The sequence below is a fragment of the Notamacropus eugenii genome, chromosome 2, assembly GCF_028372415.1.
Source record: "Notamacropus eugenii isolate mMacEug1 chromosome 2, mMacEug1.pri_v2, whole genome shotgun sequence".
NCBI classification, from domain to species: Eukaryota; Metazoa; Chordata; class Mammalia; order Diprotodontia; family Macropodidae; genus Notamacropus; species Notamacropus eugenii.
In genome coordinates, this window is record NC_092873.1 from 25,480,163 (window position 1) to 25,502,807 (window position 22,645).

The window sequence follows — 22,645 nt, forward strand, 5'->3', positions numbered from 1 at the left end:
GCTGTCTACAGTCTAGTCTTCACTGGCTCTCTTCTAAGGGAAGCCAAGAGCTGGGCTCCTGTCTGTATTCTAGATAACCTGGCTGCCTGAGCCCCTCCTTCCTAACCCTGCTAAGGCTGGTGGGAGCCCAAGAGGAGAAAACTATAAAATGCCTTGTAAACAGCCCAGTGCCTCCATCAGCATCATGGAGACCTGCAGTGTGCCCCTGGGACAGTCCCTTCCTGCCTGGGCCCCTCCCAGGGCTATTGGGGGAGAGGCTTGGCACCTGAGACCACAGCTATATAGATAAGGGAAAGCCTTGCCCTGAAGGTGGGCACGAGCACAGTGGGCAGGCCTGCAGCAGCGGCTGCTTAGTGCCAAGGGAACAGGTGTGAAGGGAGCATATACCCTCTGTGAGGCTCCATGGGACTTCCCAGCACCAGAGCAGGCTACAGCCCCAGCCCTGGCCTCTGCTTAGAAAGCCACACCAGGAACTCTCCAGAGCCCCACACAACCAAGAGCTACCCTCCCCTGTGCCCTAGCATGCCAAGGGGTAGGGGCATCTCCCCTTCCCCTCTGCCCCAGTATGCTAGAGAACATGGGTCAAGATAGATGTGCCACCCCTTACAAACCCTGGAAGCTCAAAGAACCATGTCTGCGTCAAGCCTGAGACAGAGGTGCAGTCACCAGCTAGGACCAAGGAGCCCAGGGAATCTCAGACCAGACTCTAAGGGGCCTCCCTCCCCTCCCTCTGTCAGGTTCTTTAGCATTAGGGGAAAGGAAGGAATCCCTCCTCCCTGAAAAAGCCCTAGTGGGGCTGGGGTGGGGGGGCAGGGAGAGAACCATGGCCTGGGAAGGGCACTGAGAAGGACTGGCTTCAGGGTGCAGGGCAGGGCAGGGAGTGGGGCAGGGGCTGAGGTCAGCCCAGACACATGGGCTGCCTCTGAGGGGAGCCACGGGGCTTGTGCCAACGGGTGGCTCTCAGTGGCTCCCTGCAGAATGCAAGGAGCAGAGCCTCCCTGCATGGCAGGCAAGGAATGCCCCTTCCCACCCACCTTCCTCCCTCGCTGGGCCCAGGGCTGTCAGCCTTCTGTGGAGGGGCGGGGTGGGGGGAGGTTGGGGGGTGGAGAGTTGGGTGGGCTGGACCAGATCAGAGGCATCTGGCCAGTGCCAGCCCCTAACAGAACTCAGCAGGCCTCTCCTCTGGCAGCAGACACAGCAGCTGCCATTTCCTTTTCCCTGGCTATATAAGGAGAAAACGGGGAAAGTCGAGGGACTTGAGGATCCAGGTGTCTCCTCTCATGGCCAAGGGGCCCATGGGAATGGGCCCACAGGCTCAGAGATCCTCAGCCGACCCCCTCATTTGACTGAGGGGGCTGACAGTGGGAACTCAGGACAATGTAGGGGTGTGCCTAAGGTCACACAGGTAGCAAGCATTAGGAATGGAACCCAAGTCCTCTGCCTCCCTATTCCAGGAACCCCAAAGCAAAGGGCAGAGGTCATAAAGAAAGCCTCTCTACTGCCCGCCTATCAGCCCAGGCCACTCTAGCCTAGCTGGGGGAGCTACCTGTGCCCAGCCACTGCCCTGGGAGAGGGAAGGCCATGGTGGGGCTGGGTTAGCCCCAACCCCCTCCCTCCCTCCAGGCCTCCCCCAGGTCCAGAGCCCACCCCAAAGGGCTCACCACACCTACATCCATGCCAGGAGGGCACAGGTGCCCCACCACATAGCCATACTCCCCTGTAAATAAGAAAGGGGCTGGGACAGGAAGTCAGAAGCCCAGCCTCTCTGGCCCACCCAAAGGTAGCCAAGTGAAGAAGCCACCAGCAGGCTAAGGAGTGCCCCGGCCCTACCAGCCCTGGGGTGCGAGGAGGCTGGGGGGGTCACCCCTCCAATGGCCTGGGCCAGAGCCAGGGAGAGCAGGACAACAGGCCTGAGCCCCCCTCCTCCCCTAGCCTTCAGACTCCCCACATGTATCCCCTGGGTTTTTGTTCAAGTACCATTCCTGGGACTAGCCCCATCTGAATCCTACACCCCTTCTGAGCTCAGCTCAGATCTCAGCCATTCCCGCCAGCCTCAGGGCCTCTCCAACAGGCAGCACTCCCACCCTCACTGGGCACTGAATTCTGCGCAGCGTGGGAGCAGTCCCTCCTCATATTTTCTACCCCCCAAGACAGGGAGACCTCCCAGAGCAGGCAGGATCCAAGTCTGCTCCTCTTGACTCCCCGAGGGTAGAGCTGAGAACACCAGGGGTTGGGGGCCAAGGGCTTGTCCAGCAGGACTCCCAAACCTGAGGGCCTCACCAGCTGTTTTATCAAGTCCCTCGTACAGATGGGAGGACTGAGGCTGAACACAGTGAGTCACTGGCAAATGGAGGACCAGACCTCAGGTGTCTTGAGTGGCTTCTGGGGTCAAAGTGGGCTCTGCTGACCCTTCCCTCCCCCCAGTCTGGGCTCCACTTACCCACGTAGAAGGTACTAGGAGCTGGTTTGTCATCGAGATTCAGGTGTAGGATGCTGGTGGTCTGGGAGTCATGACGGAGCCAAAGGGCCACCCCGAGGATCACACCTCCGGCTAGCTGTGGCATGGAGAGAAACCAGAGAGTGACTCCAAGGAAAGGCCGGAGATCAACCTCCCACTCCCCTCAGACCTTCTGAGCCCACACCAGGAGGCTGTCCACTCCAAGTCCATCTCTGCTACTAGTATGGGTCCAGCCAGCAAGGAGTTGGACCAAAGGGTGCTGGGCAGAAGCCAGCCTGATGCCAGCTGAGGAGGCAGTCAGATTCATGATGCCTGGCCAAACCTCAGTGAGCTGAGGGTGCCCAGATCTGAGTGCTTCTCAGGGACCTGCTGCCCCAAGGGAAGGGTGCCCCACAGTTAAGGGAAGTGGCCAAGGACAGCAAAAAAAGGAGCCAAGCCCAGTTCCAGTTTCTGGGTCCCACTCACAAGATGGCTGTGGTTTCCTTATTCACACAGGACTGGGCCTGTGGTGTAGACATTGGCTTTGGAGGTCTGCCAAAGGAGGGAGCCTGCCTGTGTCGGAAGATGTGGCCACAGGGTTTCTGGACTCCTTAAAACTCCTCTTAAAGAATGGTTTCAGACATGCTCCGAGTGTCAGCCTGCCCTCACTCTCCTCAGTTCAGGGGCCCAGGGTCAGGTCACACAAGCCCCGTCAGCATGGCCTGTGATGCTATGAGCCACTGGACCTTGTCCACCCCAAAGACTGTCTTTCAAAGAGGCCCAGGCACCTAGAACATTAGAGATGCAGCAGCTCTAGATCATGAAACACAGGAAGTCAGAGCCAGGGCTCTCAGCACTTCAAACAATGTGGTACATCAGGTCTTGGGGAAACTAAACCATTAAATACAACCCTGTCCTTGAACTGAAGAGGAAAACTGAGGCCTAGGGGGAGAACGGACTTGACCAAGGTGACCCAGACCATCAGAAGTAGATCCGAGACCAGAACCCGGCCCTCCTGGCCTCTCCTCAGAGGCCACACAGCCTTGAAGGAGACTCCACTCTGGCTCCTGTTTGTTCTGGAGACACCAGGGATAGGCAGCCTCAGTCTTCTCCCTCCAAGGCTCAGGTGAGAGTCTATACACTGCTGTGACTACAGCCCCAAAAACAGAGTGAGCCCAAGGGGCCACTCTGAGGGCAGGGCTCCCCAGGGCCCACACACGCACGAGCAAACACACACACGTGCATGCGCACACACACACACATGTACGCGCACACACACACATGCACACATGCACACCAACACACACACGCACACACTTTACAGACAAACTTGAGGCCTGGTGCCGTGAGTTTCCTCTCTCTTCTCCCATTATCCCACATCATTCAGACACCTCTAGCCCTCTCTCCTCCACCTGTTTCACACCATGAGGCAGCCTTACTTTACTCCTGACCAGTCCCACTGCATCCTGTCTTTCCCAGAAGATCCCTGCTCCCTCTGTCCTCCCCACTATGATTTCTCTTCCATCTCTCCCTCTCTACTGGTCCCTTCCCTTCTGCCCACAAACATGGCCAAGACTTCCCCGTCCCCCAAACCCTCCCTTGACCCTTTCCGTCCCCACTAAGCATCCTCCTACATCTCTCCTGCCCTTTGTAGCTAAATCCTTGAGAGGTTGCCTCCAGCAGGGGCCTCCGCACTCCTTGACCCCTCACTATCTGGCTTCTGACCTCCTTATTCCACCCAAAGTTCTCTTTCACGTGACCAATGATCTCTTAGTGGCCTCTTCTCCCTCCATGTTCCTCTTGGCCTCTCTGCAGCCTCTGCTGCTACTGGCCACTCTCTCCTCTCTAGGGTTTTCAGAGCCTCTTTCCTGGTTCTCTGATCACTCCTTCTCTGTCTCCTTTGCTGGATCCTTCTCCAGGTCACTCCCTCTACTTGTAGGGGTGTCTCAGGCTTGTGTCCTTCTCCCTCTATGTCTCCTCAGCTCCATGGATTTCAGTATCATCTTTACACTTATAGTCCCCAAACCTCCCTTTCTTGCCCCAGCCTCTCTGCTGATAGGCACTCTCTCACACACACACTCTCCAGCTGCCTCTGTCCAGTAGTCATCTTAGATGCATTATGTCCAAAACCAAATTCATTATCTTACCTCCAAATTCTCATCCCTCCTACCTTCCCTCTCACAGCAGACGGTACCCCTACTCTGTCAGGCCTTCAGACTCCCTACCTGGGAGTCATCCTGGGCTCCTCACTCTTCCCACCCTCAGATGCAATATGGCACCACTATGGATTTGTGCCACCTCTCACATCTGACCCTTTCTCTCCTCAGACCCCGGCCCAGAACCGCATCTCCCCACACCTGGACCATTGCAGTAGCTGCTGAGGCGGTATGCCTGTCGCAGGTTTCCCCCCAGTCCATCTTCCGTTCAGCCTTCAAAGCCCAGGTCTGACCACATCACTCCCCTCCTCCATAATGTCCAGGTTACCTATCACCTCCAGGAGCAAATACAAGATCCCTGGCTTGGCCCCCATCGCTTCACTCCTCAGCACACGCACTTCAGTCTAGTGCCCCTCCATCCCTCAGCTCTGGGCAATCTCCCCAGTTTCCCAGGCCTAGAAGGCTGTCCCTACTCTGTTCTCCAGCTTTAGGGCCGAGCTAAAATCACCCCCCCCCCTTCATTCCAGTGCCTTCCCTCTCCAGTTGCCCAGTTGCCTATTTACCCTGTGAATAACTTGTTTATGCATATCTGTTTACATGCTGCTTCCCTCACAGGATGATGAGCTCCTGGAGGGCAGGGCAGGGCAGGCCTGTCTTTTGTCTCTTTGTAGCCCCAAGCCTGGAGCTTAATAGGTGCTTCATAAATGTTTATTACCTGACCCCCCCACACACACACACACAGGCACACACACACAGGCACGTGCACACACACAGGCTCACACACACACACACACACACACACACACACACATGCACGCACGCACACACCCATGGGCATGCCCACAGGGGCACAATTTTCCCTCAAAGACAGAGTCCTGCACAGACAGGCCTTCCACCTGTTTGCATCTCAGAGAGAAGGGGCAGGAGAGCCCCACTGTGCACAGGCCACAGGCCACAGACTATTGGAGTGGATGCCTGGTCAGCCTGGGCCACGATCCAGGGCCCAGAGACTCCAGGCACCAAGAAAAGTAGTTGGGACACAGTCACAGCTCTCCTGGAGGGAGATGAAGGCATATGGATGGACAAAACACTGCCCTCACCCCTGCCCAACAAGTGTCTTCCAGCACCTCCCTGGACCTGGCCTTGTGCCTGGGCACTAACAGCCATTCAGAAGAATATGGTGCCCAGCCCACTGCACCTCTCAGACACTCATCTAGTCAAGAATCCTCATTTTACAGATGAGGAAACTGAAACTCAAAGGTGAAAGGACTCATCCAAGGTCACAAAGCCAGTAGCTGGCAGCATCTGGACTCAGGCTCAGGTATTCCTGACTTCAGGTCCATCCCAAGTACCTGCTGTACCACAGTCAGAGCCACTTGAGCTAAGGCCCTCAAAGGCAAGGGGAGCCATGTTTTCAGTCTGGCTAGAGGAGAGATTGAGTATCTACTGTGTGCTGAGCCTCTGTAACACAGTGGATACCAACTCAGCTTCCAGTCTAGTGCGGGGACAGGAGGAATCTCAGAGTTGAAAGAGCCTTCAGGGGTCACCCAGTCTAACTTATCGTGTCAGCAGAGGAATCTCAGGCATAGTCCTGGAAGTCGGTGTCCAGCCTTGGCCTGAAGACCTCCAGGGATGGAGAATCTCCTCCCCTAGCTCTTCCCCATAGCAGCCCCTTGGGCCAAGCAGCTCAAGGTGGATCCCTCTCCCACACAGGAGCTCTGGGGAATCCAGCTGTTTAGGAATTCCTACAAACAGTTCTGAGGCAGAGAATCACCTAACTGGGCCACAGTCACTCTCCAGCTCCCTAATCTGCCTGGCACCGACTGTGGGCAGTGTGGGAGCTGCTGCTTTATGCCCCATTTTCCGCCAGGACCATGGGCGTGGGATGTTCCACAGTCTGCTTCTAAGCTCTGCTTAGCTGGGCCTTTCCAAGGTCTAGATTTCCTGCTTTTCACTCAGTCTTAGATAGTGCTGGCAATCAGAGCCACATAATATAATCTGAGTTCTGGCAATGCCAAAGCCAGTGCTTCTGTCAAGTCGGGAGGCAGCCCCTACATTAGACTGGCAGGGCTTGGCCTTTGCCTTTTTTTGTATCATCAGGAATCAACACAGTGCCTAGCACACAGTAGGTACTTAATCAATGCTTAGTAACTGACTACATTTTTTTTTACTTTTTCCTTCTTCCATATTAATTTTGTTATTTTATCATATTCCTTGAATGGTCAGTTTGATCATTTAATTGGTACATGAAAAGTGGGCCATATTTTTATCAGATTGGCACTGTCTAGGCATAACCAATGACTGTCTCTTCACTCATCTGGGTCCTCCTTTACTGGTGTGAAAATGACCTTGCCCTGTGCATCTGCTCCCTGTAGAGAAATATTTGCCTAGACCTCCATAGGGCCTCCTACTCTGAGATCCTATGATTCTGGGGTCCTCAAGGCCTCGTTCCCCAAGAAAATGGATACGATCCTGACCAGCCATTCTCTGCTTAGGAACAGTAGGGCTGTGCCCTAACTCTCTCTGCAAAAAGATTAGGAGCTAAGTGTCAGAGAGTCACTGTCTTTTGTTGTTACTTTAAATGGAATTCTCTCTCTCCTCTCTCCCCTCTCTCTCCCTCCCGCCCTCTCTCCCCTGCCTTCTTCCTTTCTTTCTAGTTTCTGTTTGAGAAATGCCCTCCTTCAGATATTTAAAGACCTGCCCCCTCTAGTCTCAACATTCGTAGATACTTCAGCTAAGGATGCTGGTATGGCCAGGTCTCCAGTCCTCTCTCACCTGCCCAGGCAGCTAAACCAGAAGCATTGACCTTGCCCAGAGCACATGCCCCTCCCCCCACTGCTTTACTCCCATAAGATGGCCCTAGCAATGGCAGGACCTGGAGAGGGATAGATTTTCTTGGGTGCACCAACCTCCCTTTGAGAATCATCTGCCTTCATGAAGGGCCACACTCTCACTGTTGAGCATTTGTTTGGGGACAAGTCTCACCCCTGAGTTCTCTGTACGAAAACCAAGCCTCTGGTTCCGTCCCCTGCAGAGCAGAGCCGGCGCCTCAAAGGGACCTCCAAGGTCATCCAGTTATCCAGCCCACATCTGAACACACAACTTTTGTACACCACCTCCCTACCTGACAAGCAGGCATTCGGCCTCTTCTCTCCTCACGGAGCCAAGAGCCCACATGTACTTAGATCCACTCATTCTGAGCTCAATGTTCCCTAAATGCCAGCCCCTCATTTTCCAGAGAAGAAAATAAAGGGGGAGGGGCCCTGACACACACAACAGGGGAGAGGCCAAGGCATCCACTCCAAAGCAAGGCTGTTGGTTCACTCCCTGAAAGTGGGAGACAGATGCCAGATTTGTCTTCTAAGGGAGCAGCCTCATTTCCCTGGAGCTGTGAGGATTATCATGTGCTTTCCTCACAAGGTCACAGTGAACTTCTTACAGCAAAGATAATTATCCCCACTTTTCAGAGGAGGAAACAGAGACTCTGAGATAGTGAAAAGCCTGGGGTGACGCCAGCAGGCTCAAGGGTTGTTTCCAAGCAGGTTATGTATAACCAGAGAAAATCAACAGGTGGGAAAGAAGAAGAAGGAAACAGAGCCTCTTCAGCAAGGGCTGAAAGGAGAGTGACAGGACTCAATCCATCCTCCTGGGACACAGGGCCCAAGGGTCAGCCTGCTGCCACCCCATCCAAGAGATGGAACAATCGCCTTTACTTCAGAGGGACCAAATGGCCCGTCAGTGCAGGAAGTCAGAGGATCCAAGCTGGAGAACCTGGGCCGGCTGACAGTCAGGAGACTGAGCTCCAGAACCCAGGCCAGCTGAAGGCAAGGGGCCGACCTCTGCTGATGACAGAGATTTCACTCTCCTGGGACAGACACATGAGGGAAGCCTCTCAAGGCAGACTTGGGGCCAACCCAAGAAGGCCAGGGCATGTAAAACAGGAGACAGTGGCTGACCAGGTGCTGGGCACAGGGCCACAGAGCTCACAGAGGGCAGCATCCATTCACAGAATCTGCTCCGGTGAGGGTGGTGAGACCAAGGCTGAGCCCAGACATTGAGAAAGGCAGAGATTGAGGTGATGTGTGTGTGGGTAAAACCTCTGACAGGAAGCCTTCCCTTTCTTCAGTATTTCCTCTTTAGCCTATCTAGTCTTTTCATACACACTGGTTTGCATGTTGTCTCCCTGTGGACTCCTTGAGAGTAACTCTTGTCTTTTGTCCCTTTTTGGATGCCCAGGCCTTAGCCTAGCACCTGGTAGGTGCTTAATAAATGTTTCTTGGGGGAGAGGAGGAGGTTGATGCAGGACACAGAACATGGATTGTCAGAAATGGGAGGGGTAGGGACCAAATTTCTCATTTTCCAAATAGGAAAACTGAGTGCCAGAGAAGAAAAAGCCTTGGCACAAGGTCTGTGAAAACAGAAGTCGAACCAGCACCCGAGGCTCCCGATCCTCAGTCCACAGCACCAGGAAGACTGAGCTGGAGGGGAAAGTGTGACTATGGACTCAGGGAAGACTTGGGTTTGGGTCTTGTCTCCGGCACTGAGAGGGGTCTGGATGACAATTCGGGAATCACTTGATCTCTCAGAACCTGATTTTCCTCAACCTTAAAATGGGCACTATTCCTGCAGTTCCACCCTCAAACAATTGCCTTGAGGCTCAAGTCATAATGGATGCCACCGTCTGACACCCACAGGCATCCTGCCCAGGATGAGGAACTTCAGTTGGCTCTGTGGCTGCTAAAGGTGCCTCTGTGTTGAAAGCAGAGGAACTAACTACTATTTTATCTGCCTTCAGGATAATTTCGTTCTTTAAAAGGCGGAGGAACCGACAAAGGGGAAGAGTCCAACACTGGACCTGACTCTCACTAACAGAGAGGACCTGGTAGCTGGAAACTGTGATGGGAAGTGACCACTTCCTCCCAGAGGATGTGATGGGCAAGAAAAGGAAACCTGGGCCTGGTCCGACCCACACCCTCGATTTAGAGAGGGCAGTGGCATCTCAAAGGGCTCAGAGAAAGAGGAGCCAGGATGGCCCCATGGAGCCACACTCTATTTATTCCACAGCAAGGGCTGGCTAACTGGACAGCCTGGGAGGTAAGAAAGCCTGTACATTTTCAAACACAATAAAACTTTATTTACAAATGTTAAAACCACTCAGCTGCCTCCTCCCCACCCTATGAAACCAGGAACAGGGGATTTGGCCCCTGGAGTGTCATTTGCCAACCCCTGTTCTCTACAGGAGTCAGCCTATGTGGAGGGATGGGAAAATTCTAGAGGCATAAATGGAGATGTTAGCAAAAAGAAGAAAACCAGGAACTGTTTGAATGTGGCTGCATAGGGAGCTCCCTGACCAACTTCTAAAAGATTGGGACAAAAGATAGAAGTGAGGGCTAGGAGCAAACGATGAATGTTCACAGGTGGCGTGGCCTAGAGCACACAGAAGCAGGCTCTTGAAGACCAGAGGAGCCAGGGCAGGATGGGTCTGATTGAGATGGCAGAAGATCAAGGGGGAGATGGGAAGCAGGGCCTACACGGCCTGCCTGGTCAGCATTGTTCTTACACTCAGTGTTCTTGGATTTTCTCTACATTGGAATGGACAAAAGTGACCTGTGGGGAGCTGATTCCTCAAGGGGAGTGTAAGTAGGAGTGCCCCCAGTTGCCCTCAGGCAACCTTCCTGGGCCCTGAAAGAGAAGGCAGGTGTGACTGCTGGTGACAGTGGTCCCATGTCCCTTGGCTGAGGCCTCTAGGGACAGGCCCCAAATCCTGGAATTAGAAGGTTGACTCCTCCGAGCCTGAATCAAAGGTGGTTTAAGCAGGATGATGAGAAGTTGGGGCATCCAGAAGAGGACAGTCAGGCAGTGCAAAGGCCTTGACTGCACCCAGGACATACACTGGAGATGCGCCCCCCCGTCCCTGAAGGGCCATGACGCTTGTCTCCCAGTGTCTGAGGGGCCGTCCTGCGGAAGAGGGATGGATTAGCTTCGCTCCATTGGAGAATCTGGGTCCCTGCACAAGCTGTCTGTCTTGTGGCCTCCCTGGGGCCTCCTCTGGCTGGGGTGCAGGACTGGGCTTGGGGAGGGGTCTCCCTAACTAGCCTGAGGGTCTGAGGCTCCTCACCCACACAACAAACAAACCAAAAGAAAGTGCTTTTCGACACTCACTACTCTCAAGCCCAGCCCACAAGAAGCCATCATTCTAATGGGCAGAGGCAGTGACCACCATGGAAAAGAGGCCAGTTCTAGAGGAGGCAGATGCCACCAAAGTGCTGACTTCCCTTGGGTGGGCTCAGCTCTGTTTGAGGGAAGCTTCTGTCCAATTACTCCAAAGTGAGAGCAACGAGCCCAAACAGAGAAAGTGAACTAGACTTCCAAACTGCTTCCTTCCCTCCATACCCCTCAACCTCGAGTCCTTGTCAGCACAGAGGATGGCATGGAGGGAAGGGCATGGGCCATGAGGGGCTCATCAGAGCTACAATGCTGGCTGGGGACCATGGTCCCTGAGCCTCAGAATTTCTTCCCAGTTTCCCTGCCCTACCCAATTCCCTGGGGGCCATGAGGAAGGCTGAAGGTTAAACATGATGCCCATGCTCAGCTAAGTCTTCCATGCCAGTGAGGCCTGGAATTTTGCACAAACTAGACCTGGAAGTGAGGAGTACCTGAAGTCAGAACACTTGGCCTGAGAACATACAACCAGCTCCCCAGCGTCTCCTCCCTCTTAAGGATGGACCCCAGAGGACAAATGGAGAAGGGCCTGGGCTGGTGAGGAGGGCTAGTGAGTGGGGGAAGCCCACAGACCTCTCTGGGACCCTGTGCTCCTAACCTGGCCCCTACCCAGAAGCCCTGCAGAGAGCATAGGGGTGGGTAGGATAGGGCATCCTCCTTTCAATGACAGACAACCATGCCTCTGTAGCACCTTCCAGATGCCACCTTGTCCTCCTTTCTGAACATGAGGAATGTCCTCTCTAAGTGCCATGGAGATCATCGCAACTGTCAGTCACAAGAGGGAGGGAAGCATCTCACCCCTCCCCAAAGCAGAAATGAGCTAGCCTAGGGATTATGGTGGGTCAGCTAGAAAGGATAGGAAGGTTATCCCACAGACACGGCAATGGAGGACCAGAGGGGAAAGGCCACAGGTAGGTGGCCAAGGCATTGGAGGACACAGGCTAGATAAGCACCCAGGCCTTCTAGCCCACAATCCAGGTCCCCTTCCCACCTCCCAAATGTATTCCAACTGTCCACTCACCACGGGGCTAGAGACACACTAGGGACTCAGAGCTGGCTGAGACCCCAGAGCACAGAAGTGCTCCTGGCCTCCCGCGGGTCACTGAGGCTTGGCCAGATGAGCGCCATGCCCAGACCACGGCCATTTTCCTCTCAGCTAAGACTGGCACCTAGAGACAACTGACCCCTAACAAGGCCCAAAGCTCTTTCCCAATACAGAAGAGGCCAAAAGCCAGTCACAAAACATGAGAGAATGCTCCACATCACTAAAACTGAGAGCCACAAATGGGAAGGACCCTGAGGACTGACCACCCACCCTGTAGACTGGCAGAGATGGGGGAGAAGAAGTACAGGAGTGGGGGCTGCCACAGAGAATGCCCGGGGTGGGGCAGATAATGAAGCCCTCTTGATGGCTGCCATTATCATTACAAACGGGAGGCAAACCAGACTCTGGGCTTAAAAAGAGCAAGGCTAGGAGTCTCCGCCTGAGAGCAGGGGCTCAGGACCTGGCCCCTGCCTAAGACCAGTTTAACAGCTTGTGAGTCAGGATCCCTAGGCATGCACTGAGCACTTAATTAAGGCTTGTTGGTTGGCAGCTGGCTCAGTGACTCAATGGGAGATGGGAGATGCGGTAAAAGCCTGGCAGGAGTCCTGGGGCCCACTCTGGGTATCAGCATTTGCAAGGCAGGAGCTCAAGGTCATGCCCTATGAAGGGGGCAGAAGGGCATGGAAAAGAAGGCCACCATGTACAGGAGGTATAGACCAAGGAGCAAAGGGGGCTGTGATGGACCGAACCCTGGCCCAAGTGGAAGGGAAGACCTCCCCATCCCTGTAAGTCTGCAAGCAAAGGCTTAGTGTGCTCTTGCTCCAGATGATAGACAGGCACCAACAGTCCATGCTCCCTCCCTGTATGGACATTCTAGATGATTGGGGCGGCTTCCCTTTCAATTACAGCCACTTGGGAGAAATAATACCATGGGGCAGATCAGGGGATGCGAAGGCTGTGATGCACCTGCCCTGAGCATGAGGAAGTAGAGATGCCCCGATGGGCAGGGCCACCCCTTCCCAGTCAGGTCCCACCCTCCTCCACCTTCTGAATCAGGCACCAGGTGAAGAGAGCCTTTTCCAGATGACCAGTCATGCACAAGGGGCAGTGGGCAGAGCAAGAATGCCAGGCTGTGGGACTCTGGCCCTCAGTCTCCCTTCCCCCTCATACAGACAGAGGGGCCTAGAGGAAGGAGCCTGCGAGGGAGGCTCGACCTCAACCCGGAGTTGCCAGGGAGGAGAAGGCAGCAGAGGATGGAGAAGCTGGGACCATGGCCATCCTGCCCTGGCTGTGCCATCCCTTGGAGACCGCAGCTCCATTAGCAGGGACTTTGAATAACTTGTGAGCACCCAGCATAGAGATCCAGAGCCCAGAACCAGGTTACGGGACAGATACATGCCCTTCCAGGCCTCTTTGGGCTCTGTCTCTTTCAAAGAGAATTCACTGGGAAAATGTTCCCCTGTGTTCTCAATCTAGAACATGGAAGCCCTCATCTCTGGAGGCCCACTGGCTTCCTGCATCCTACCAGCCAGTGACAACACGTGCCTGGGGGTCTTGGCACTGTCTGACACCTTCCCTTTACCCCGCTCAGCCTCATCTCCTCCTGCAATGACAGCTCCTGGAGACCAGGCAGGGCCCAGGGCTGACCTGTCCAGTGTCCTCCCCAGCCCTGCCCACCCAGGATAGACTCTGCCCTCAGAAGGGTGGCCTTCAAGGGCTGAGGTAGTTGGGTGAGGACCCCAGGAAGGGTCTGGCAGGCCACAAGCCACACCCTGCTTAAGAGGGGGTTCTTCTCATCTTTGGGAACTCAGCAAAACCTCTAGGCCCATCATGAGGATGCCCTTGCCGGACCCTAAACGGAGAGGAATCACTTTGTAAGAGAAGGCAGTGGAGAAGGGGGAGAGGGGGCAGTGTGTGTGTGTATGTATGTCTGTGTATATGTCTGTGTGTGTCTGTAGGTGTATATGCATGCATATGTATGTGCATGTGTATCTATATATGCATGCATGTTTATGTGTGTGTGCACATGCATGCACACATGTTGAGGCAGGAAGGACAGCCTTGAAAGGGTTTTAGGGACACCACGCAGGCACCTGTATTTCCTTTTTCCAGCTTCCCTGGCCAAAGACCTGATTGCTTCCAGGTCGGAGTTCTAGACTGAGAGCCCGCCCATAGGAGTGACAAAGGATCATCTGATCTGTGCTTGAGGTTCTCCCATGAGGAGTACCCACATAATCCCAAGGCAACTACTCCCCACCCCAAGAGGGGCCAGCAGCAGAAGATAGACAAAGGTAAGGAGGCTGAGGAGGGCATTTGTCTCATCCTTCAGGGCCCAATGGAGACCCCACCCTCTCCATGAGGCAGGTGACAAGAAATGGTCCTTTTTCCTCTGTGCTTGCCTGGGCCCCAGGTGTTTATCCATACTGCCCTCGTACTCTGTGGTGCTGTGGAAGCCCACCCAGACTGGGGAGCTGGGCTACCTGCCTCAGACCCTTCTCCTCCCCCCGCCTCCCAACATCCCAGGGAAGTTATGCCAGCTTCTCAGTTTGAGCAGCTCTGAAATGAGAGGATTCTGCCAGGTGACCCCAGGGCCTAAAAGTCTGTGGCACAGGTTGTAACCCTCTTCCCATACCTAATGCTTGCCAAGACGGTTCTTCCACCCTCATACATAAAAGGCTATTCTCCTGGCTGGGTATTTTTAGCTCTTGTATATGTGAGGGGAAGCGAGAACAAATACATGCATGGAACCACCAGATTTGGTGGCTAATTCTCCACCAGCTAAACCAGGCCCTTCAGTGTTGAGGGCCTACTGTGTGCAGAGGAGATGGAGAGAAGGTAGACAAAAGGCCTAGGAGCTGAAAGCACAGAGAATATTCACTGAACTGTCTAGCAATCTGAGCCCCTTTGGTTCAGCTGCCTCCTCTTTGGGTCTCAGTTTCTCCAGATGTAAAACAAGGTCTCATTATGTTCTTGGGAACAAGATAGGCAGAGCAGGGGAGGGGAGCAGGGCAGGGAGGGGAAGGTGATGGCACAGTGGGATGGTGAGAGCTCCCTGGAGGGTTGAACTCAAGTATTAATGAGTCAATGCCAGCTTGGAAGGCTGCCTTCAATGGTGTGCCCTAGGATTGTCTGATTGGTCCTTTGCTGGTTACCACTTTTATCAAAAACATGGTTGGCATGTGCAGCATATTTGGAGGGGACATGAAACTAGGTAAACTGCCCTTTAGATCAAAGCATCAAGACATAAAACATGGCAGCCTCCTAGAGCTAGAGCACTGCGCCCAATCCCGTAAGATGGAATTCAGTAGGCATCAATGCAAAGTGTGGCCTTGGGCTCAAGAAATCAATTTCACAAGTAGATTTTCATTGCGGAGGGGTAGGGGGTTGGGCTTGGGTAGCAACTTGGTTGAAGAGGATCCAGGGGTACGGATGGGCTGCAAGCTTAAGGTCTGTCCAGATGGTGACAGGGCCCTTGAGATTGGCTGCCTCCCATCCTGGCCAGCCCCCGAAACTGGATGCTGGTCTCAGCCCTGAGCCAGTTTGTGCCGTCCACTCACTGACACTCCCTACCTAGCCCTGGGGGCCTCAAGCTTGGGAACTGGTCCATTTACAATGGTTGGGGGTAGCAAGGCCGCTGCTGCATCCCCAGATCAGAGGCCCCCTTTGGGCGTCTAAGTGGGAGAGGGGTCCTCAGCCCCTCCCAGGTGGTATCTTTTCAGATTTGGGGGGAGAGGCGACAGCATCTCACCTCTCCTACAAGGCCTCGCCTTTGCCCATCCAGCTCAATGCTGGATCAAAGGAGGAGGGGATGGTGACAGGGGAGAGAGGCTAGGGTGCCAGAGAGGATCTGAGCCTTGAACAATTGGATGGCTGTCATGAGAACAGACAGAGAGGAGGGGAAGAATCCAAGGCAGGTAACTGGGGAGCTGTCCTGCCTTTCTCATTGGTCATCCAGTGGGGGATGACAATATCTGGCCAACTGACTCATTTCACAAATGGGAAGACTGAGGCCCAGGAAGGCACAGGTCCAAGGTCCTGTAAGGAGGCCCTCACCAGCTCTAGACCTCCAAATCCTGGGCTCTCTCTTCCCCCAGGGCTGGTGGGGGGAGGGATGAGGGAGCTGAGAACACATGCATTGCTCTTCCATTTCTACAGATGAGAAACTGAGGCCCAGAGATAAGGGGCTAGCATTTGGCTGTGATGCCCCAGAAGCCTTCATGATGCTCTGACAGGTTTGGGGCTGATGACAGGCTGGGGAAAGATAGACAGGGTCTGGCATGGATGCTCAGCCTCATCTCCTGCCCTTGGTCACCCTGGAGACCTCCCCGTGCCCTCCAAAGTCCTCCATTGTCCTCAAAGGGAGAGGACTCGTGGAGGTGGAGGGTTTAAATTTCACCTGGAGAAGGCTGTACCTGGGCAGGCCCTGATGCTAAGGGCGATGGCCCGCAGCCTGGATAAGATTGTTCCAGAAGGCCCCCATAGGGCATAGCTTCTTCTCTCTGGTGTCCAGAGCTCAACAGGGGTTCAAATCCCAGGGGTGTTGGAGGCCTGCCCTTGTCCCCCCCAACAAGCACATCATGCTCTCAGTCTCCTTCAGGAAGCCTCCCTAGACTGACCACTCCAGATACCCACCATCTGCCCTGGGCACTGCCACCTACTTGGCCAGCTCTCTCAGACAAGTCTTAGGGGGTCTTCTTGCCTCCTCTACCAGGGGTGAGGACCACCCTCCCCGCCACAGGCCAGGTGCCTCCTCCTGCAGACAAGTGAGAGGGTGGAACTATGGAGGAAGGGGGTTCTGAATGAGGGCTGGGAGCCCTCAGGGTGCCCTGATGCCTCAGGGCCTGCTGGACAGTGGACAGGACTTCCTTCTCCATTTTCCAGATAAGGAGACTGACACCCAGAGGGGAAGGGACCGGCCCAGGGCCACACAGGTAATCCAATCATACTGGGCTGTCACAAGCCAGGGACACATTATGAACCCTTCCCGGCCTCTACCACCGCAATACTAACAGCTCCAGTGCTAGTGATTCTAGGCCAGACACAGGGAGCCTAGATATAAAAGAAGACACAGCCCAAGAATCCAGTTCACACCCCACCCCCCATCCCCCCCAACTGCAGCCTGGCCCTGAGACATCTGGAGCCCTAGCCTCCTCTACAGGGCCAAGCTACGTCACCAGAGAAGGGATCAGCAAAGCCACGGTCATTTATGCCCCCATCGTTCAGATGGACAGACTAAGGAAGGGAAAGCATTTGCCCAAGTTCACTCAGAGAGTCAGAAGCGGAGTTGAGATGGAAACCCAGGTTGGGGCTATTCCAGACAATGGCTCCCGTCCTCCTAGGCAGTCTCTGCCTCAGTCTCCACCTCTAGGAAAGAGGGTAACGAAGTTATTCCCCCAGCTGCCTCCCACCACTGGAGGGCTAACAAGGCAGGCCTGGGAAGGAGAATTTAGCGTGGAGAGGCAGAGGGGATGTCCAGGAATGTCCAGGGGATGTGGCAGGTAAGAAGGAAAGCATCTTTGGCCAGCTGGAGAAACCCATAGACTCCCTCTAAGCATCACATTTTTAAAGCAATTACATTTAAATATAGTCATAAAATAGCATAGAAACCAGGTTAATGACCTGTCTTCCATTTTCAGAGAACCAGATGCCTCATGAGAGCTGATGAGGCCCCAAACAACTGGGAAAACCCCAAGAAGTGGGATCACTCAGGGGCCAACAGCGAGCTGAAGGAAGCTGTCGCTGTCTCCTGTCCCAGACGGACCAGGCTGCTGGTCACCGCATGCTTCTTTGGACATGGCCAGGGAGGGAACTTTTTTTGACTGTGCATCCTGATTAAGACTTCTCTCTCCCCCCACCTCCCATGGAAGTAGGGAGAGAAGAGTTCATTTTTGTTCATTGAGAAAAATTAAATGTACTTTTAAAGGGTGGACCTGTCTTGGTCTTGCTAAAAGCAGGTGACGTGTCCAGGGTCACTCAGTGATTTGTGGCAGTGAGGAAAAACCCAGGTCTTCCTGAGCCCACACATGGTACCAAATAAGTGAATTAGGCTTCTCCCCTCAGGCATCTGGGGCTGGAATATCTGAGCCACCCAGGCATCAGGCTGTCCCCTCCTCCATCCTCCAGACAGACCTTCCAGCTCCCCAAAAAGAGCCAACAAGGTCAACCCAAGACAGCTCAGACCCAGGGCCTCCTGCAAGATCACACCCCCTCCCCCCCAGGGGCCAAAGCACAAACAAGTCTCCTCCAGATCCAGGGACAGCCAGGAGGATTCTTTCCATGGAGAGCTGCTCAAGCCTTTTGTCCAGCCTGGCCCAGTTGGACAACCCAGGAAGAAATGGGCTAACCCTGGAAATCCCCCACCCAGGGCAGGGATGGCCCTTCTTCAGCCTCAGGCTTGGAAAAAGACCTGGGGCAGGGGGGAGGGGGCAGGGGGTTGCCTGAGGCCAGATCCCAGGCCCACATGCCATCTAATTAACAACCATCCTGGTGATCAAGCAGGTGGCCTCAGGCCTGGCCCACTGCCACCCAAAAGGCGGCTCCTTCCCAGGGCAAAGCCCATCAGCTAATGCCAGGGGGCAGTATCCGGGACTAAGCCCAGGCTTCTAGCAGCCAACTCTACTAGCCTTTCCCCACTCCACCCCCACCATCTGAAGATGCAAGGACGGGATGGGGCAGGAAGTGCCCACGTCTGCCCCTAGCTGTGTGATGCCCTCATGTGATGCCTCTCAGGAGGACCCTCAGCTTCCCACAGCTCACAGAGGAGAATGCTGGCTCTCCCGGCCTACTCTGCCTTGATTCGGAGAAGGGAGGTGTGTGTGTGTGGGGGACGTTTAGAAATGAAATCCTGCCAATTACAACCAGCACAAAAGGAGAAGAGAACGGAAACATGCGCGCTCAAAATTGCGCTTGTTTATCAGTTAACCACCTGCCCCTTCCTGAGGTTGGCCCTAACAGCCTATCGCTGTGGCAGGTGACCCCTCCGAAGCCCAGGGAGCCCCAGTCTGATCATGAAGACCCTGCATCCTGACCACAAACCTCATCCTGAGGCTCACCACTCACTTCCCCCCTCCTCTTCCAGCCAACCTCAGAGCTCCACCAACGCACTGGGGGCGGGGGGAACAGAAGACAAACCTGGGTCACAGCACCCTCTTCTGCACTCCAGGGCTCCCTAGGTCAGAAAGTCCCAACAACTGGGTACACACACATTTCCCAACCTCAAGGCTGTTCTCTGTCACCTTCTGTCTGTTGTACCTCAGAGGTTGGGGGTGAGAAAGGGTTGAGAACATTCAAAGGGTCCCCACCCTCTCTGTGCCATCCTCTTGGGTCCAGGAAGTGCCAATCCTTCCCCAAACTGGACCCTCCAGGGCCAGCTCTAGGAGGGAAGCAAAGTAGGGTTCACCCCCTACTTGGCAGTGAGAAACTGAGCCTCAAGAGGGAGAAGTGACATGGGATCATAGACTGAGAGGTGGAAGGGAATTAAGATTATCTGGTCCATCTTACAGATGGGGAAACTGAGACCGGGGAGGGGTCACACAGGGAGAAGTGGCAAAGTTCACATTTGTTCTCAGGGCCTATGCCTGGTCACAATCAGTTAGCACCAGCATCAGGTCTAGACTCTGGCTCTCCTGACATGAGCCACCATGGGCCAGCCTGGCTCCTGCCTTTCTGGGTGCCCATCTACCAAATAAGGGCTCTGCTATTTGCCCTTCCCAGGCCAGCAGCAGGTGAGCTGTCCAAAGGACAGCCACTCCTATTGAGCATGGTGTCCAGCAGCAGGGCTAGAGACCAGGTGCCTGGGGGCCAGAGGGCTCCCTCTGGGGAATTCCAGGCACACAAGTCCCATCTCCATCCCAGACCCCCAAACCTGCACCGGCTAGCTGCCCTGCTCAGCTCAGACAACGTACCCCACCCAAGCTGCCACTTGGAAACCACTTACCTTCCATGAAAGGGGAAAGGGGGCATCAGGCTGAGAGCCCTCCACCTGAGGGGGCTGCCTGCCAAGGAAGGGACCCCCTGGGCAAGAGCCCAGAGTCCCCCGGGGATATCTGAGGAGAGCAAGGGAACAGGCCTGCACAAGGGAGACCCGCACACACCAGCTTGCTCATCCCTCCCTCCAAAATTAAGCAAGAATCTGAGCACAGGAAACTGAAACAAAACCCCCTCCCCCACCTCTGGAACAGGGGTCAACAGAAAGTAAAACCTAACGCCAGGAAAACAGAAAACAAAACACAAAACCTAAGGCTGGGAGAGAGAAAGCTCGAGCCCCCAGCCCAGGCGGCAACTGAAGACACAGAGCCCCGAGGGAGGCAGAGAGCCCAAGGGAAAACAGGGGAAGGGGGAGGGGCACCAAGGCCTTAATCTCATTTTATTGCCCTTACTGACAAAATCGAAGGACTACAGGTGGTAATCTTTAGCAGGCAGGACCTGGGCTCTGCACACCTTGGGGAGCTCTAGAATGGGGAGCCAGCACCACCGGTGGTCCTAGTCCAGGCTCCTCCCAGGGCCCTTCACCCTTGGAGAAAGACCCAAAGATTACACATAACACACAAGCTCACTAAAGCTAGGATTCTGGCAGGCGGGGCAGGGCCACAGGAGGGAAGGGGCCCACGTGCCCAGGAAGGGCAGACCAACTTGTTTGCTTACCCTTAGAACAGAGCTGGAACCCAAAGGGGTCTGAAAGGTTGCCCTGTCCCCTAGTCACCTGCCTTGGGTGTCACCACTCAGAAACTTGGCCTACCTTAGAGGAAATGTACGTTTTTGGGGGGGGGGGGTGAAAGACGCCCCTTTCCCTCTTCCCTCGTGGCTTCAGCAAACATTCCCTAGGAGCCTGTTCTGGCCAGCTTCCCCAGCCCTCTGCATGAGAAAGCGAATCTCGAGCCTTCTGGGTGAGCTCCCACAGCAGCCAACCCAGGGGAAGGTGCCCATGCCAGGGCTGGCAGGGTCTGGGTCCCCCTCATGCAGGACTTGTCCACTCCCCTCCGTGGGAGGGTGAGCAAGCCTGGCTCCAGCCCCTCCGAGTGGGGCCTAGGCCCGAGCCGAGGTTGTCATGGAATCTCCCGAGTGGGGCTCCACTGGGATCGAGAGCCACTCCCCCCCGGCCTGCCAGGCCGTTATCCGAGGGGAGTCCGGTCCAGGCCCCAAGCGAGGTGGCCCCCACTCACAGGCCCACGCCGAGGGCTCCCCCAGCGCCCCGCCCCGCGTCACAGGGGGCTGAGCCGGAGAGAGGCTGTGCCCACACCCCAGAGCGCCTGCGGGGAGAGCTGCCCAGCAACAGCTGCGGGCTCCGACCGCCCCCACTGAGGCCTGGACGGACCGACTGAGGGACCGAGGGACCGAGGGACCGAGGGACAGGCGCTCGCAGGTGGTTGGACAACTTCCCCTCGCTCCCAGTCCTTGGGGACGCCCCTCCCTGGGGCCGATCGCCCTGGCAAAACATCCGCGCCCTCGGAAGCGCCTCCATTGTCTGTGCCCCCCAAGTCCCCACGTTCGTGCCCACGCACACCGCGTACACACACCGGACAGACAGACAGACAGGCACGCACACACACCACGCACGCACACACACACACACACACACACACACCAGACAGACACACACACACCACACCAACACACACACCATGCATACACACACGCATCGCGGCGGCCGCAGGCCAGGACCCCCCCACGCCCAGGCCCGCCCCCGCCCCCCGATCGCCGGCCCCCCACTCACCCAGAAGACGAAGTTGAAGACGAACAGCAGGTATTTGATGCACTTGGTGCAGCCTTCCACCCCCATGGCGGCGGCGGCGGGGGCTGGGCCGGGGCTGTGCGCTCAGGGGGCGCTGGGCCCAGGGGCTCGGGGGGGCTCCGGGGGGTCGGGGGGGCTCTGGGAGGAGCTCCGGGGGCTCGGGGGGGGGCTCCGGGGGGGCTCCGGGGGGAGCTCCGGGGGCTCGGGGGGCTCTGGGAGGAGCTCGGGGGGCTCGGGGGGCTCTGGGAGGAGCTCGGGGGGCTCCGGCTGGCTGCTCGGCCTCGCGCAGCGCCCGCACCTCCGCAGACGCCGCCGCCGCGCTCGCTGAGCTCACCGCTCTGGCTCGGCTCTGCTCCGCGCTCAGTGGCCACCCTCCTCCTCCGCCCCCGCCCCGCCCTCCGGGACAGGCCCCGCCCCGCCCCCCGCTCTCGGGCGCCCCTCCCCCTCGCCCCTGGGCCGGGCATCCCGCCTGCGGGGGCAGGGCGGGGGAGGGGGGCACAGCCTGGCATCCGTGCCGGGCCCGGGACCACCCGGTCGGTTCCCCAGCTGAGCCCTGGGCCCGGCGATGGAGGCCGGAGGAGAAGGAGCCGGGCTCGGCGCTGTCCAACCAGGCCCAGGGCCGCCTAAAGCCGGCGGCTTCACCGATCGCTGAAGCCCCGGGCCCTCCGGGGTGGGTGGGGGCGCTCCCCGGGTCCGGGCTCCTCGCGCTCTCCCGGGTCCCGAGCCCTCATCTTGGGGGGCTCCGAGCGAAAAGCCCGGTGGGTCCACTGGCCTGTGGCCTCCCTCCCTGTCTCCCTCCGTCTGTCTGTCTGTCTGTCTCTCTGCCTGTCTGTCTCTCTGCCTGTCTGTCTCTCTCACCACCAGCTCCCAGGAGTGTCGAGGCCCTGGGTTAGAGTTCTGCCCATGCTCCCCAGGACTTCTCTCTTTGAGCTTCAATTCGCTCATCTGGAAAATGGCGGGGGCGGGGGCGCTAATTCTCTTCCCCAAAGTGTTCCGCAAACCGGAAAGGGCCAGAGAGATGCAGCCATTTCTATTCCGGTCCTAACTAAATCCCT

The 22,645-nt window shown here is 56.1% G+C and overlaps 1 protein-coding gene across 1 annotated transcript in view; it reads right to left on the minus strand.

The window, feature by feature from the left end:
* CD81 (CD81 molecule) overlaps window positions 1-21,768 on the minus strand; it is a 30,536-nt gene extending 8,768 nt beyond the window's left edge. Inside the window, exons 1-2 of the mRNA XM_072639482.1 lie at window positions 21,573-21,768; window positions 2,441-2,555 (exon numbers count right to left, since the gene is read on the minus strand). Coding sequence (XP_072495583.1) covers window positions 2,441-2,555; window positions 21,573-21,638 — 181 coding nt within the window. The 5' untranslated portion in view covers window positions 21,639-21,768. The remainder of the gene's footprint in view (window positions 1-2,440; window positions 2,556-21,572) is intronic.
* Window positions 21,769-22,645: the final 877 nt, after the last annotated feature.